The sequence below is a fragment of the Eretmochelys imbricata genome, chromosome 4 (genome assembly GCF_965152235.1).
Source record: "Eretmochelys imbricata isolate rEreImb1 chromosome 4, rEreImb1.hap1, whole genome shotgun sequence".
NCBI classification, from domain to species: Eukaryota; Metazoa; Chordata; order Testudines; family Cheloniidae; genus Eretmochelys; species Eretmochelys imbricata.
The window spans coordinates 91,507,707-91,520,191 of NC_135575.1; the positions used below are offsets into that span (position 1 = coordinate 91,507,707).

At 44.0% G+C, this 12,485-nt stretch overlaps 1 protein-coding gene across 3 annotated transcripts in view; it reads left to right on the forward strand.

Annotated features, from left to right (window-relative positions):
• LONRF1 (LON peptidase N-terminal domain and ring finger 1) overlaps positions 1 to 10,515 on the forward strand; it is a 35,746-nt gene extending 25,231 nt beyond the window's left edge. Inside the window, exons 12-13 of one of the 3 annotated variants that reach the window (XM_077815591.1) lie at positions 3,901 to 3,962; positions 9,961 to 10,515. In XM_077815591.1, the coding sequence (XP_077671717.1) occupies positions 3,901 to 3,962; positions 9,961 to 10,042 (144 nt within the window). In that variant the 3' untranslated portion in view covers positions 10,043 to 10,515. Of the gene's footprint in view, positions 1 to 3,900; positions 6,296 to 9,131; positions 9,146 to 9,960 lie in introns of those variants that run through there. The other 2 variants (XM_077815592.1, XM_077815590.1) reach the window with 2 other exon arrangements.
• Positions 10,516 to 12,485: the final 1,970 nt, after the last annotated feature.

A 12,485-nucleotide genomic window follows, 5' to 3' on the forward strand; every position in this document is an offset into this window, starting at 1 on the left:
AATGCGATTGTTGTGTCCTGCAGCTCAGAGATTTGAAGCAATTCCACAGTGTAAAACATACACAACACACATGGTAGAGGTTGGAAAATCAAGTTAATATTGCGCTATGACTGGCTCACAAGGAAATGCTGCCTCCTATTTCTTTCTGTTGGTTTAGTGCGACGCTGAATTTAGCCAGTCAATCCTCCACAGATAAAGAGAGAGTAAACATGGGGTGAAAAGGGAAATCTGTCTGAATACCAATAAGAAATCAGTGCTTAAAAGTTTTCAAGAAAAGTAAAGACTGGAATGAAGAGGATGCATCGCGCTGCAGGTATTGCAGCAGTGAGGTCACTGCTCATGCTGAGAGAATAAAGGAGCACGTTGAAAGCAAGCGATACAAGAAGCTTGAAGAAGAAAGTGGGTTTTGGAATAAACAGTCCATATCAGGAGCTTTCACTAGGGCTATAATGAAAGAGAGGACACAGCGTGATTGTGTCAGTTACTTTGTGCGTGCTCTTTGTTTCGTCAGACAACTGCTGCTAATTGCAGAGGGCCCTGTTGGTGACTTTGTGTGACGGTACTGTCCACCAGCAAAAACACTTCCTAGTGCAGACAACCTGCCTCGTAAGTATCTGAAAGAAAATGGTGATGCTTTAGTATCTAACAAATTGGTGGAAATGTGGTATCTAGTCTGATTTTTGATGAGTCTGATGCTCTGGACCGTCCAATTCTTGGCCTTTTTGTTTTAGTTCAATTTCAAAGCAAAAAAACCCACTTTATTTTGTGTTTGATGTGACAGTCATCCCCTCTGACACCTGTTTTGTCAATGCAGCAATAACTGACATGTTAAAAATTCTTAATTCTGGCATACCTCAGGGCTCTGTCCTGGCCCCAATACTTTTTAATCTATACACCACGGATAACCTGCAATGGAGTTGAGGCAATTCATGCATGCAAATGACATTGCCTTGGCTGTTCAGTGCATAAGCCTCCATACCATCAGATGCTCCCTAACCCAAGATCTTAGCATATTTGCTGATTATTTCCAACGCTGGAAATTTAGGCCTAACCCGAAAAAAGCCATGGTGATCGCTTTCCTTCTGAAGAATAAACTGGCTAATGCTAAACCCGATGTACAGTTCTGCAGAGAGCATTAGCCATGAGGCTAATCCAGAGTATCTTGGCATTACGCTGGACTGGAGTTCAGCCTTTCAGAAATACCTCAAGAACACCAAGAGAAGGTCAGATATTGTGTTGTGGTTATCAGGAAATTGGCTGTAATATCATGGGGCTCCAGTGCATGGACCTTACAAACTGCAACAATTGCCTTTGGTATATTCTGTGCCTGAATATTGTGCATCAGTTTGGTCTCACAGCAGTCACACTAAAGTCCTTGATACTCAACTCAAAAACGCCATGTGCATAGTTGGACGCTTGTCAGGGACGCTCAAATTGACTCCAGTTGACTGGCTTCTGGTCTTATCGCACATCCAGCCTCCACAGATTAGAAGAGCTGTCCAGACATCTCACTTTCTCAATCATGTCAGTGAAAACCTGAAGATCCCATTGCATGATGACTTGCAGAACCCTCCAAAGACACAATTAAAATCCCGCAACTCTCTGTGGAACTGCCTTGGCCCTTAAGCTCAATTTAAACACAGAGGCTCAATGGAGAGTCACGTGGAGCATTTTGACTGCTCAGAATAAACAGCTTGTTTTTGACCCTGCCGAGGAACCTCTGGGGTTTGATTCCAGTTGGAAAGACTGGTGCAGATTAAATCATATCAACAAACCCTCTTTAAATGGAAAACGAGGCAAACACCTGTATGCAACTGTGGTAACCAGGCACAAACGATGGAGCACATCATATATCTTGGTGTGTCCTTTATTCTTTTGCCAGGAGCATGAAAGGCATTCACCAACTCACTGCTGCAGGAATGTGCTCGCTATCAAATCTAGATATAATTTGCAGTCATTGCTGCCTAGCCAAGCTATATGGAAGAAGACAACTGTCATGTTTGAGATGTACCAACTAACTTGGGAAAATGTGGCTACAACTACCACGGATTATGCTTCCTATGTGGGTAAATCTGCATGAGAGATTAAACTCTATCAGAAACCAGAGCTGCTACATATTACCTGTCATGCTCACCTGATTAACAATGCACTGTCAGCAGCTACTGTTACAGAAGAAATGAAAGACGTGAAATCTTGCATTATTGGATTCGGGAACGTTTTCAAGCATGCAAACAAGTTGAAGGCTTTGTTTTACAGAGGGGGAGATGAGTGCAGAGCCAACTGTCAATTCCGTACCCCTGTTGTGCCACATCAGTGGATGAGCTTGTACTTCGCTGCCTGTCATGTAAATAACGCATGGACCATGCTAATACATCTCCTAGAAGACCTAGATAATCTTGAGATTATTGGTTCTCAAGCAGAAACTCTGAAGAGACTGGCAAATAACCAAAATGACCAGCAGATTCTGCATACAGAGGTAGTGTTCATTGTTGAAAACTGGGAGTCGGTGTGACACACACAAAACACTGGAGTTTTCTCTGAGTACTGCCAACATATTAGCAGTACAGCTGTTTACCGGATCTTGACAACCAAAATCCAGCTGAATTGAGCACAAAAGCTGCAGGAGAAACATACAGTAAGAGAACCCAGCTGTTTCTGGAAATCCTTCCAACCTTGGAACACAAGAACAAAAAAGTGTTCAAAACCTTCAACACAACACTCAGCAAAAAATGGGAGTTGATCGTGGCCCGTAATCTGGACCCTGAAGAGCTTTTTGTGCCAAAGATTCTTTTTGGAATGTCACCCACTTTTCTCAAGGTGAACTTTGCACAGACTACATCCGTTATGCCAGAGTGTTTCTTCCATTTGCCACTAAAGATATTTCAAATCTGAAATGCTTACATGAACGTGCATAACCCTGACAACATGAAACTGGATGTGTTGGATTTTTGGAACAATCAAGACACGCTTTCCAACTTCAGCAGAGTGGTATGGCAAGCTTTGGGTATGGCAAGCTTTGGGTGTATTCCCTGGATTTATTGGTCTATTGATGATGGATAGTGCTAATTTTCAAAGTTGGACTACTTCCAAGACAGCAAGAGGCTCAACGTGAGGGAGGATACTTTGGAGAAAATTGTGACTGTACATAAACTAGGATTTCTGGAAAAACTACTCTCTCTGAGACAGACAAAAAATAACTTTATACACTTAAAAAAAAAAGTCAGCTGTACTGTAGTAAAATGTGTATATTACAAACTTTTTTGTTCCTGATTTTTTCCCAATTTCATCCCTGTTTTAATGTTTGGAAAATAAACATAAAAAAATTACCAGAATTTCTTTTACAAATGAAAACTGAAAATGTGGAACACTAGTTATTGCTTAGTGTAGTGCTATAAGTTTAAAAGGGGTCTTTGCACTAACAGTGAGACATAGGACAATTGTTCTGTTAAAAGAGGAAGTGTAGTAAGCTTATTGGTGGAAAAACAAGGGTGGAAAGTTTCATGGAAGTAAGGTATTTTGAGGAGAGGAGGGAGGTGGTTGGCAGATTGGAAGATGGAGACCCTTCCAAAGTAAAGGTGCAGAGAGTAGAGAGAATTGAGAAGAGGGAGTAGGAAGAATGAGAGCAGTTGTGCATGGGACCAGGATTATGTAAATCTTGAAGGTGAGGGTATGGGTCTTGAATTAAATGTGATATAAAACAGGAAGCTAAAGAAGGGATTTGAGGAGAGAGTAACATGGTTGAAGCACCAGAAGAGGAGGATTATAACTTTATTTGACCACTAATGTTAGACTAAACTTTGTTCCATAGTTAGCTTTTGTCTTTTTAAAAAATTATTCAGCATATAATTTACCTTGTGCTAAATTGTTAATTCAGTAATCCAATTCGTTCTCTAATTTTAGGCAATACCTAATGGACCAGCTTGGTGTTGGTGGCTTCTAGCTGTCCTCCCTGTAGATCCCAGGTATCAGATCTCAGTTCTCTCAATGATGTCTTTGAAAGAACGTCTAATCAAAATCCAACATATACTCACATATTTTTCTAGAGACCAGTCCAAGTGACTAACCGCCTGGATCTTCCTGAAGAGTTACTCTTTTCTGGTTGTAATCACAGCCGGAGTTTTTGCTGCCTTTGCACATCTAGTGCTGGTTTGAAAAGTGTGATGAATTTGCTTCCTCTCCTCGCCAACTTCCTGAACCATCTGGTTCTTCAAATGGATACTGTCTTCAACTAGAAGGATAGACCACTAAAGTTGCACATGCAAAAATCAATCCAGCCACAGAACATGGAAAAACTCTACATTATTTGCACTGTGTATGAGACAGTCATGCTAAGACTTGAGAATTTATTGCCACTGACTTTTTAAAGCTGTGGAAAATGCAAGACTTAAGGCTGACAGTCCAGGTTTACAGCATTAAGGATGCATTTTTTGCAAATAAGAGCTTGCCTCAGATACAACTGTCCTGCTGCTATTTGCACAAATATTTGAAATATAGTATTGAATGTTGTTGTTGGAAATTACTGCTCTTGCTGAACTGTCTTGACTATGGCACCGATTCTTAATTATCTTATAAATATTTGCAACACAGAACAAGTGCCATGAATTATGATTAAATTAGAGCTGGTTTTAAGGAACAACTGCAAAAAAAAAAAAATGAACATGGTACTTCTGTCAAAGATAATTAAACTGTGAATATGGCTTTTGTACCTATAACTGTACATGTTCAAAGGGAAAATTGAAAACAAGCGTTTAGTACCAGTTACAATTTTATTGGGCTTTTCAGACTGGTGGTCCTTCTGAGCACTTAAGTAGTTTATAGAGCTTATAATAAGAAGCTTTAATATAGTATGCTAGGAATTGTGCATTCAGATTTTTTTTTAAACAAGCTTAAAGGGTGACTTTAAAAAAAGTTTATAAATTGTTTGCTGCCTCTATGCCTTATTCATATTAATAGTAGAGCTAACTGCAGTGGCAAGGTTAGAATTCATGTTGCCAATTGGTACTTTTGTAATTATCCGTTGGTTGCATATTTGTGAATGTCTGACACATTAGGCTTTCTTGTATGTAAATCATTTTGTAAAATAATTCTTACAAATCTTGCTTTTGCTAATATATTTAATTTTCGAGAAAAGCTATGTTTGTAATACTTGGTAACTTAACTAAATGTTACTTTTTTATAAAATTGTTTTCATACATCTCCATTTGGGGTGGGGGGTCTTACACAGAGCCAGAAGCATTGTTAGCCTAGGTCAGGGTTGCAAGCACTTCATGGACATGAGTATGGCATGTACATTGATTTCTTGCCATCAGTTCCTATTCTGTCAGACCAGACACTGAGGTTCCATCAGAATAACTTGTCTGTCCTGTTTTTAGGTGTAGTTTTGTTTTCTCCTTCCAAATTTAAGAACTTGAGCTTTACATTTTATTAAACTCTGTTCCTTGTTCTGTCCTCAACCCACAGTCGTCTTCAGATATTAGCGGCTCCTCAAATTCGTGCAGTTTGAGTATTCTTACGGCCTTATCAACACAACCTGTTCTTTAATGTTATCTGTGGAAAATGCCAGTTTTCATTGATCAGTAGTAAGAAGGAAAGAGAACTAAAGAAGCTTTTGTTTTGAGTCAAGTTCTTAATACTTTCTGCTTTAAGGCTTTAGTCAGGCTAGGTTCTCACTTTCTTATTTGCTCCCCTCGCCACCTCTTGTGAGGACCTCTTGACAATATCTTAAAAACTCTAATTTTATTATACCCACTTGGTTTCCTTGGTATTAAGTGGCAGATATTCTTGATGTAAAATTAGTACTTGGCCAGTTGCAAGTATGATGGGTTGGGTCACAGAGACCCCCTTGGAACTGTCGCCTGACGTGCTGTGAGACTACCTCTGAGCCAGTTTTCCCTGCCAGTTTGGGACTGCAGAACCTTGTCTTGTTGAGCAGGACACGCAAGCTTGCTGCAAACAGACCCAGCTCTGAACCACGTCCCCCAAAAGCTGCAGACTTAATTGAAAACGGCTTAGAAAGTGTTCCTGTCTCTAGTACCCAGACACCTAGTTCCCAATGGGATCCAAACCCCAAATTAATCAGTTTTACTCTGTATAAAGCTTTTACAGGTTAAACTCACAAATTGTCCACCCTCTATAATACAGAGATATGCACAGCTGTTTGCTCCCCCAGGCACGTATTACTTGTTCTGGGTTAATTAATAGGCAAAAAGTGATTTTATTAAATATAAAACGTAGGGTTTAAGTGGTTCCAAGTAATAACAGAACAAAGAATAAAACAAAAACACAATCATTCACATCCCTGTGGTTACTGTCCTTTGTTCCAGTTTCTTTCAGGCATCTCTTTGGGGGGGAGAGGCTACCTTTTGAGCCTGCTGAAGACCAAATGGAGGGGTTTCCAGGGTCTTTCTCTTGTGGGCGGAAACCCCTTTGTTCTCCTGTGCAAAATCACAGCAACAGGATGGAGCCTGTAGCCACCTGAACAAGTCACATGTTTCTGAATGATTCAGCTTTTTGCAGGCCGACACCATTGTTTACATGTTAGTTTGAAAGTTCCCAGGAAAGCTCAGATGTGGATTGGGGTCGCCCAAAGTCCATTGTCCGTTAAGTAAGTGCCCATTCTCAAGAAGCTGACCAACTGCTTCACTGAGGCTACTTAGAATCAAACAAATACATAGCCAATATTCATAACTTCAAATATAAAAATGATACACATAGCATAACCAGCAAACTACAACCTTTCCACAGACACCCTACTTGGCCTCCTCTGTACAAGACCTGGTGCAACCATAGGACCTTCGTTGCAACAATGATCTATATGGTCACAGTTTGTCAATGTAATAACAAGGTCTCATCAAGATAATCCTGTTCAAATCAGTTGGAACTCTAGACCTGAGAGAAGTATTTGGGGGTTTGGTTTGGTTTCCCCTGCTTCATGGAAAGTAGAGATGACAGATAACTTAGATTTAATCCAGCAGTTCCAAATGTTAATACTTTCTAGTGGTCTGAAGCAGTGGTTCTCAGCCAGGGGTCTGGGGCACTGTGGGGGGCCATGAGAAGGTTTCTGGCGGTCCTAAAAGCAGGGCCAGTGTTATACTCACTGGGGCCCAGGGCAGAAAGCCGAAGCCCCACTGCATGGGGCTGAACCCCTGAGCAACCTAGCTTTGCTGGGGCCCTGTGGTATGGGGCCCCAGGCAATTGCCCTGCTTGCTAACCACTAATACTGGCCCTGGCTTTTATATGCAGAAAACCAGTTGTTGTGGCACAGGTGGGCCATGGAGTTTTTATATCCTGTTTGGGGGGGGCCTCTGAAAGAAAAAGGTTGAGAATCCCTGGTCTGAAGTGCTGGCTAGTTACACGGCTTTCTGGCTGCTTTTATAGCTTCCAGGCTCTTTAATAGAAATGGGAACCTTGGAGGCCTATCGAAACCTAACCACCTGTCTTAATGGCCACTGTGAGGAGACAGATCTGTCTCCTGGTTTTGGAGCTGCCATCCTTCTGTGGGAGAAAATGCAATAATGAAGAGAAAATAAAAAAGCAAAATCAGTATGCTCCCAAAAGAGCAAAATACATTGTATTAGTTACTAATATTTCTTTCCTAATATTATTATTCGACATAAGCAATCAGTACAATTGCCCCAGGGATGAAATTATTAATGGGAGGGAAGGTAGTTTATAAGTCTTTTTATAAAAATGGTGGTATGTCCACATACTGAGAATGGTGGGGAAAAAATCCTGAGTCTTACCTGTAAGTGTGATTGTTCTTTCATGTCTCCTAGCACTTTTGCTGTCCAGTTCGAAATGCTTGCAGGAATAGGACTGTCATCATGTACCTTGAACAAGATACTACACCTCTACCCCGATGTAATGCGTTCCTCGGGAGACAAAAAAATCTTACTGCGTTCTATCGAACTTGCTCTGGAGAGCTGGGTAGGGAAGGCTGTGCCTCCCAAAATGGCCTGGCCCCGCCCCCTATCTGACTCCCACCTATCCCGCTGTTGACTGACCCCTGAGAATCCCCAACCCACCCTCCTGCCCGGCCCCCTTAACACGCTGCTCAGAGCAGCGTGTCAGAGCTAGACAGGCTGCTGCTATAGGCGCCAACTCTGGGGCTGGAGCACCCAGGAAAAAAAATTGGTGGGTGCAAAGTACCCATCGGCAGCTCCCTGTCCTGCCCCAGCTCACCTCTGCTCCACCTCCTCCCCTGAGCGCGCTGCCACTGATCCGCTTCTCCCCTCTCCCTCTAAGGCTTGCCACGAATCAGCTGTTTGGCGTGGCAAGCCTGGGAGGGAGGGGGGAGGAGGTAGAGTGGAGGTGAGCTGGGGAGGGGAGCGGTTCCTCTGCCCCTACTCCCCAGTTACTTGCTGCGGCTCTGCCCCAGCTCACGTCTGCTCTGCCTCCTCGCCTGAACGCGCTGCCACTCCTCTTCCCTCCCAGGCTTCCGCAAGCCTGGGAGGGGGAGGAGGGGAAATGCTTTACTGCATTATATCTGAATTCATGTTAATCAGATGCGTTATATTGGGGTAGAGGTGTATATACCACACTCCAATACACCTTACTGTTAAGAAAGTTTTCTGGCTATTTACCTTAAACAATCTTCTTTTGGATATTGGTAGCTATTTCTTTGTGTCATGCTGAAGTCGTCATCCTGTGTTCACGCTGACAGATGTGTAGTTGGTATGTTGTAGATACTGAACAATTTTATGAACAGTTTAGGTGACCAAGTCACCCAGGGGGTGTTACTGTGTATTGGGTTATTAGAATTTCATGTGACCGTATTGATCTAACTTACATTGAGGATAGTGGAATGTTTACATCTATAATGCTCTAATTCAGTGGGGTCTGAATGAAAGTGATACAATAGCTTCCCTGATAAGGACACCCAAGCACCCACTTGGAAGATGATGAGGCAAGCTGTTAGCTTACTATTCTCCAACCAGTTGCAAACCTTGTTTTGCCAAAGCTGCATATTACCAGATCAAAAGAAAACTAAATAATTAAAAGTGACTTGATTCCTCTGAAGAGTCAGTTGTCAGTGAGCTCTGACAGGGAGACAAGCAGACACACACACAGAGACTGTGGAAGAATCTGTAGGGAGATGCTAGGCATGCATATTGTTTACTTTTTTATTTTAGATGCTAAAATGCTTTTGTGATTTTGGGGACGAGGAAGATGATGAGGGGAAGGTTGAATATAGCGCTTACCAGGCAAGTGGAGAAACCGTTCTCTCGACAGCCAGGAACTGTTTATCACCCTGGAGACAGTACCCTCCCAACCCAGGTTCCCGGACCTTGAAAGCGGAGAAGGTACCTCTGCTGAGTGTACCTTTGTAAATATAATACATGGTTTAAAAGCGAGCATGTTTAATGATTAATTTGCCCTGAAGACTTGGGATGCATTCACAGCCAGTACAGCTACTGGAAAAGTGGCTGGGGATGGAGCAGAAATCCTCCAGGGACATCTCAATGAAGTAGTCCTGGAGGTACTCCCAAAGCTTTTGTAAAAGGTTTCTGGGAAGGGCAGCCTTATTGCGTTCTCCATGGTGGGACACTTTACCATGCCAGGCCAGTAGCACGTAGTCTGGAATCATTGCTTAAGAAAGCATGTCAGTATGTGGTCCTGGTGTTTGCTGGCATTCAAGCAACATCTGTTCTTTATCTCTCTATGTTATCCTCAGGAGCATGATATCATTCATGGTCACCTGGTTGAAATAGGGGAATTTTATTAAGGGGACATTCAGAGGTGGCCATTCCTGCTGGGCTGTTTGCCTGTGGCTGAAAAGAAATCATCCCTAGTGTTAGCTATGCGGTGCGGGGAGGGGTGAAGTCATCATCCCAGAGAACTGGGGGCGTGTGGGGGTTTAGTTGGGTTTGTGCAGCATGTTAACTCGAAAACATCAGCCCCTCCTTTTAAATGGCCAATGTGTCTTTTTCAATTTTAATCTCCCTTTTTTCCCTCATGCAGCTGCAAATGTTTCAACACTGTGACTAGCATCTCTGTCCCAGAGGCTAGTGCAGATAAGGTGAAAAAAACACACTTGCGATGAAATGTTCTTTGGGCTCATGCAGTCGACCCAAACTGAAAGAGCCCAGCAGAATGCGTGGAGACAGACAATGGCAGAGTCCAGGGAAGCACAAAATGAACGTGAGGACAAGTGGCAGGATCAAGAGAAGAGGTGGTGGCAGCATGATGAAAGGATGCAATGCTGAGGCTACTGGAGGATCAAACCGATACGCTCCGGCGTATGGTTGAAATGCAGGAAAGGTACAGACTGCCACTGCAGCCCCTGTGTAACCAACTGCCCTCCTCCCCAAGTTCTGTAGCCTCCTCACCCAGACACCCAAGAACACAGGTGCAGGGGAGGGCTTCCGGGCACCCAACCACTCCACCCCAGAGGACTGCCCAAATAACAGAAGGCTGGCATTCAATAAGTTTTGAATGCAGTGTGGCTTTCTCCTTGACTCCTCCCCCACCCCTTGGCAGTTATCCCCCTATTTGTGTGATGAATTAATAAAGAATTTATAGCCTCCGCATGCAGTGATTGGGGGGAGGGCACTGGGCTTACAGGGAAGTAGAGTGAATCAAGGGGGTGGATTTTCATAAAGGAGAAACAAACAGACCTGTCCCACCATAGCCTGGTCGGCCGTGAAACTGGTTCTCAAAACTTCTCTGATGTGCAGCGCACCCTGCTGTGCTCTTCTAACCATGCTGGTGTCCAGCTGCACGTAATCAGCGGCCAGGAGATTTGCCTCAACTTCCCACCCCACCATAAATGACTCCCCCTTACTCCTACAGATATTGTGGAGCACACAGCAAGTAGTAACAATGGGAATATTGGTTTCACTGAGGTCTAACCGAGTCAGTAAACTGCGCTAGCATGCTTTTCAACATCCAAATACACATTCTGCACTTGCTGAGCCTATAGTTGAACAGATCCTGACTATGGTCCAGGGTGCCTGTGTATGGCTTCATGAGCCAGGGCATTAAGGGGTAGGCTGGGTCCCCAAGGATAACAATAGACATTTCAACATCCCCAGCGGTTATTTTCTGGTCTGGAAAGTAAGTCCCTTGCTGCAGCTGTTCATACAGACCAGTGTTCCTGAAGATGCAAGCATCATGTACTTTTCCCAGCCATCCCACATTGATGATGGTGAAACGTCCCTTGTGATCCACCAGTGCTTGCAGCACTATTGAAAAGTACCCCTTTTGGTTTATGTACTGGCTGCCTTGGTGCTCCGGTCCCAAGATAGGGATATGTGTTCTATCGCCCCACCACAATTAGTGGATGGCTTTGCTGCAATGGGATTCCCTATGACCTGCACATTTCCCAGAGTCGCTACCCTTGATTGCAGCAGCTCAGTGATTGCATTGGCTACTTGGATCCATGAGCCCCCACAGTAGATTTGCCCACTCCAAATTGATTCCCGTCTGACCGGTAGCTGTCTGGTGTTGCAAGCTTCCAGAGGGCTATTGCCACTCGCTTGTGAACTGTGAGGGCTGCTCTCATCTTGGTATTCTTGCACTTCAAGGCAGGTGAAAGCAAGTCACAAAGTTCCATGAAAGTGCCTTTATGCATGTGAAAGTTTCACAGCCACTGGGAATCATCCAAGACCTGTAACACTATGCAGTCCCACTAGTCTGTGCTCGTTTCACGGGCCCAAAATCGGCATTCCACGTCAAGATCCTGCCCCATTGCCACTAGGATGGCCAAATTGCCAGGGTCTGTGCTTTGAGAGAAGTCTGTGTCCATGTCCTCCTCACTCTTGTCACCATGCTGCCATCGCCTGCTTTTGCGTGTTCTGTATGATAATGCGCGAAGTGTTTACAATGCTTATAATTGCCATGGTGATCTGAGCGGGCTCCATGCTTGCCGTGGTATGGCGTCTGTAGGAGAGCAGAGTTGCAGGGGAAGCGGTGGTTGGATGACCAGTTTTGCAGACCTACTGCACTATCTGCTGCCAGGACACAACAGCTGAGCAGGCTGCACACTTGCCGTTGTATGGTGAGACAAGAGCAGCTGAGCAGAGTTGCAACAGAAACAGCCCTGCAAGACCACCAGGAGAGCAGAGTGGCAGCGGAAGCGGTGGATGACGACGGTCATATAGAGGACCTGTGAGGTGGATTCATAGCATCAGAAGAGCAGAGTGGCAGCAGAAGAGGTCATTTGATGATTGTTAGCAGTCCTACTGCACCATCTGCTGAAAGCAGTATGGCGTCCACACAGAGAAAAGGCACGAAACGATTGTCTGCTGTTGCTTTCACAGAGGGAGGGGCAACTGACGTACCCAAAACCACCTGTGACAATATTTTTGCTCCATCAGGCATTGGGAGCTTAACCCAGAATTCCAATGGGCGGTAGAGACTGCAGGAACTGTGGTATAGTTACCCACAGTGCAACGCTCTGAAAGTCAACGCGAGCCTTGGTACTGTGGACGCACTCCACTGACATAATGTGCTTTAATGGGGACGCACACAATCGACTGTATAAA